Source organism: Impatiens glandulifera, chromosome 2, assembly GCF_907164915.1.
Source record: "Impatiens glandulifera chromosome 2, dImpGla2.1, whole genome shotgun sequence".
NCBI lineage: Eukaryota > Viridiplantae > Streptophyta > Magnoliopsida > Ericales > Balsaminaceae > Impatiens > Impatiens glandulifera.
This window is the reverse complement of record NC_061863.1, coordinates 51,967,660-51,971,177: the sequence shown is the minus strand read 5'-3', so window position 1 is coordinate 51,971,177 and position 3,518 is coordinate 51,967,660. Positions and strand designations below refer to the sequence as shown.

The window sequence follows — 3,518 nt, the reverse complement described above, 5'->3', positions numbered from 1 at the left end:
TTTTTTGGTTGAGATAAGATTACTTAAATACTAAATATATATATATATATATATATATATATATATATATATATATATAATATAAACACATTTTATTTCTTTTTAAATATATATATTTTTCATCTTTTATCTCTAACAAATCATTTTTTTATAAAACTATATTTTTTTCTTTCTCAAAATAAATGATTAGATAAAAAAAAAATCAAACAAGAGAGCTTAACAGCACCTAACTCATCATCTCTCTCTATATAAATATATTATTTTCTATATACAAAAGTACTAGATGGGATAAAATGATATCATCATCTTCTTCTTCAAGTGATCTTAAACAAAAGCTCCGATACATTGTTGAAAACCAAAATGAATGGTGGTCTTATTTCATCTTCTGGAAATCCTCAAACGACAACTCCGGCCGTCTAATTCTCTCATGGGAAGATGGTCATTTACAAGGAACAAAAAAAGAATCAAACCCATATCCAGACACCAACTCCCCCGCCAACGGCTACATAATTACCGACATGGAATGGTTCTTCTCTGTGTCGGTAACCACTTCTTACCTCGCCGGAGAAGGAATCCTCGGCAAAGCTTTCAGCTCCGGCTCTCCCATCTGGCTTGCCGGAACCCAACAACTTAATAACTTTAAATGCGAAAGAGTCAAAGAAGCTCAGATCCATGGAATCCAGACTTTAGTCTTTATCCCTATGGTCGCCGGAGTGCTGGAGATGGGCTCCGGCAATGTTATTAGAGAAAAGTTGGAGCTCGTTCACCAGGTGAAATCGGTGTTCGGTGATGTTGGACCAAGTTCAATGATTGAATTCTCGAGTAAGAATAATTAAACATTGATATATAAATCTTGATTTAATTATAATCTTACAATAAATAATATTTTGGTGTAGAAGAACAAGAACAAGAAGAAGAAGGAGAGAGAAAGACGAAGAAGAGGGGGAGGAAGCCTGGGATGGGTCGAGTTGTACCGGTGAATCACGTGGAGGCGGAAAGACAGCGCCGGGAGAAACTGAACAAACACTTTTATGCTCTCCGGTCGGTTGTTCCAAACGTGTCTAAGATGGATAAGGCGTCTCTCCTCTCGGACGCCGTGTCCTACATCGGGGAACTAAACGCCAAGTTATCGAAACTGGAATCCAAGCTGAAGACGACGACGTTGACGGAGAATGATGATGATGATAACCATCCTCCTGAAATCGGAGACGACGACCTGAGCAACACTACTTCGTCGGAAGCTGACCTCCCAAACTCATCGGCGACGTCGGCATCGGTGGAGTTGAAGATAGTGGGGACGGACGCAATTGTGAGGGTTCAATCGGAGAACGTGAATTACCCATCAGCTAGACTGATGGACGCACTCCGGCGAATGGAGTTGCCAATCCATCAAGCTATTATTTCGACGGCGAACCATCTTATGATGCAGGATGTGGTCATCGGAATCCCTCAAAATCTTAGAGATGAATTAGACCCACATTCACTCAAAGCAGCTCTTCTAGCCAAATTCAATAACCTCTATCCCTAGACTCCACCAGGTCTTTGGGTTCGAGTTGTTGAGTGTGTTTCAATAGACCCTTGTATCATTAATTAGTAATGTATATGTTAATTTATGTTTGTACTAAAAAAATAGTATCTAATTCTATATTATTATGTTTTTTTTTTTAAATTTATAATTAGCTAGTTGTTTTTATATAAGGATATGTGTATTGATGGGAAAATGTATTCTTTAAACATAACGTTTTTCTAATTAATTGAGTATAAAAGATAAACAAAACAGAATGAAATTAAAACGATAATGCAAGAAAATATTTAGCGTGTAAAACATCTATTCAAATTGGGAGTAAAAATTATAGGACTAGTCATGCCACTTAACAATCCACTATCATCAACAATGTTACAAACTAGATATAAACTAGAGTCGCTAATCAATTGCACAAAGATCACACAATAATCTTAGCAAATAACAACAAAAAACAGAAAAAGTAACATTAACCAACCTTATTAATTCTGCAATTCTGATTTCACTTCAACCGACTTAGAAGACCTATAAAATAAATCTTCACCATCTAGAATGTAGCCCATAAATAACCAACAAGTTGTCAACGCTTCAAGCCGATCAAGCAGTGCAAACTCTAGCAAACAGAAATCTTCTCTAGTTGCTACCTCAAACCCTTTAATCTGTTTTTGCTCTGATCTCTCTTGTTATTCTTAAAACACAGTTAACCTAAATGAAATATAATGTCACTTCACATTATATACTATGCGCCTAAATAAAGCCCATGTCAAGTTGGGTCTCTCAAACTAGGAGGACAAAACCCAACAAACTCCCCCGACCGACTAGTTCGAGGGTAATGTAAACCCGTTAACCGAGCGACAAAACTCAAACTTGTTTTGTGACAACACCTTTGTCATCATATATAATTCATTATCATCTGTATGAATCTTTTCGAGTTCTAATATATTCTCATCCAAAACATCACGAATCTAGTGATAACGGACTTTAATGTATTTTGACTTTGAATGAATGAAGAATTCTTAACAAGATGAATTGTACTTTGATTGTCACAAAATAATACGTACCTTTCTTGTTTCAACTCAAGTTCCATTGTGAGTTTTTTCAACTACAATAACTCTTTTGTTGCCTCAATTGCAGAATTCTTTGTGAGAATCCCTTTACAACCAACCGAGCCTTATATATAGTCTGTGAAGTATGATTATCTTGCTTCAACCGATAAAGTCATCAATTTTGCAAAGCCTTCTTATCCTTAGGCAAATTTGTTAGCTCAAAAGTGTTATTCACACGAAGTGAATGCATCTCATCCTCCATGATATCCATCCATTCCTTTTTATTTTTACTTTCCAATGCTTCTTGAAAACCCTCAAGTTCTTCATCATCAGTGAAAATAATACTCATTTGATGAGTATCTAACTGAAGGACGTCTCTGTCGAGTAGACCGTCTTGGTTCATTAGAAGGTATGGACTACTCAACATTTTCATTCCCTTGCTCATTTTCATTTCTAGCATTAGATTCACTGTTAGAACCAACATCAACAAAATCATTAGTATTTAAAGGATTACTAGAATTACTCATACCTTGATTTTCAGTTTGATCGTTGTTGGTTCTTATCAAGTTATGAGCAACTAGAATTGAATTAATTTCAACCATCTTCTCATTTACTTGAGTGGGAACAACCTCGGCTAATTTGTCGATATCTTCAATGGTATACAAGTTTCTTATTAACCGGATCAAAAAACGATATTCAAACTCATCCAGTCCATAGCTGACAAACACACACTTATTGGTCTTGTCTTTCAACTTTTTTTTTTTGAGAACGTTGGGTTCCGTTACTCCTATGGAGTGCGACTAATCCCCGCGGGTTAAGTACATAGCCCGCAAACATACTTAACCAATTAACCAGGCGCATAACTTGCCGCCTGACGGGCTCGAACCCAGGACCTCATGGAGGCCTGGGAGATATCCACCTTTTGTTGCCACTAGGCTAGAAGAGGGGAT

General features: G+C 36.7%; 1 protein-coding gene across 2 annotated transcripts; it reads left to right on the top strand.

Moving 5' to 3' along the window:
* Nucleotides 1–254: 254 nt before the first annotated feature.
* Nucleotides 255–1,691, top strand: LOC124927451 (transcription factor MYC2-like). Of its 2 annotated transcripts, none has more exons than XM_047467859.1 (2): nucleotides 255–822; nucleotides 906–1,691. In XM_047467859.1, exons 1-2 carry the CDS (start codon nucleotides 294–296, stop codon nucleotides 1,526–1,528), a joined length of 1,152 nt encoding a protein of 383 aa, XP_047323815.1. In that variant the 5' UTR covers nucleotides 255–293; the 3' UTR covers nucleotides 1,529–1,691. The 2 variants fall into 2 exon arrangements, with proteins under 2 accessions (XP_047323815.1, XP_047323814.1); XM_047467858.1 differs by having other exon boundaries at nucleotides 257–822; nucleotides 903–1,689.
* Nucleotides 1,692–3,518: the final 1,827 nt, after the last annotated feature.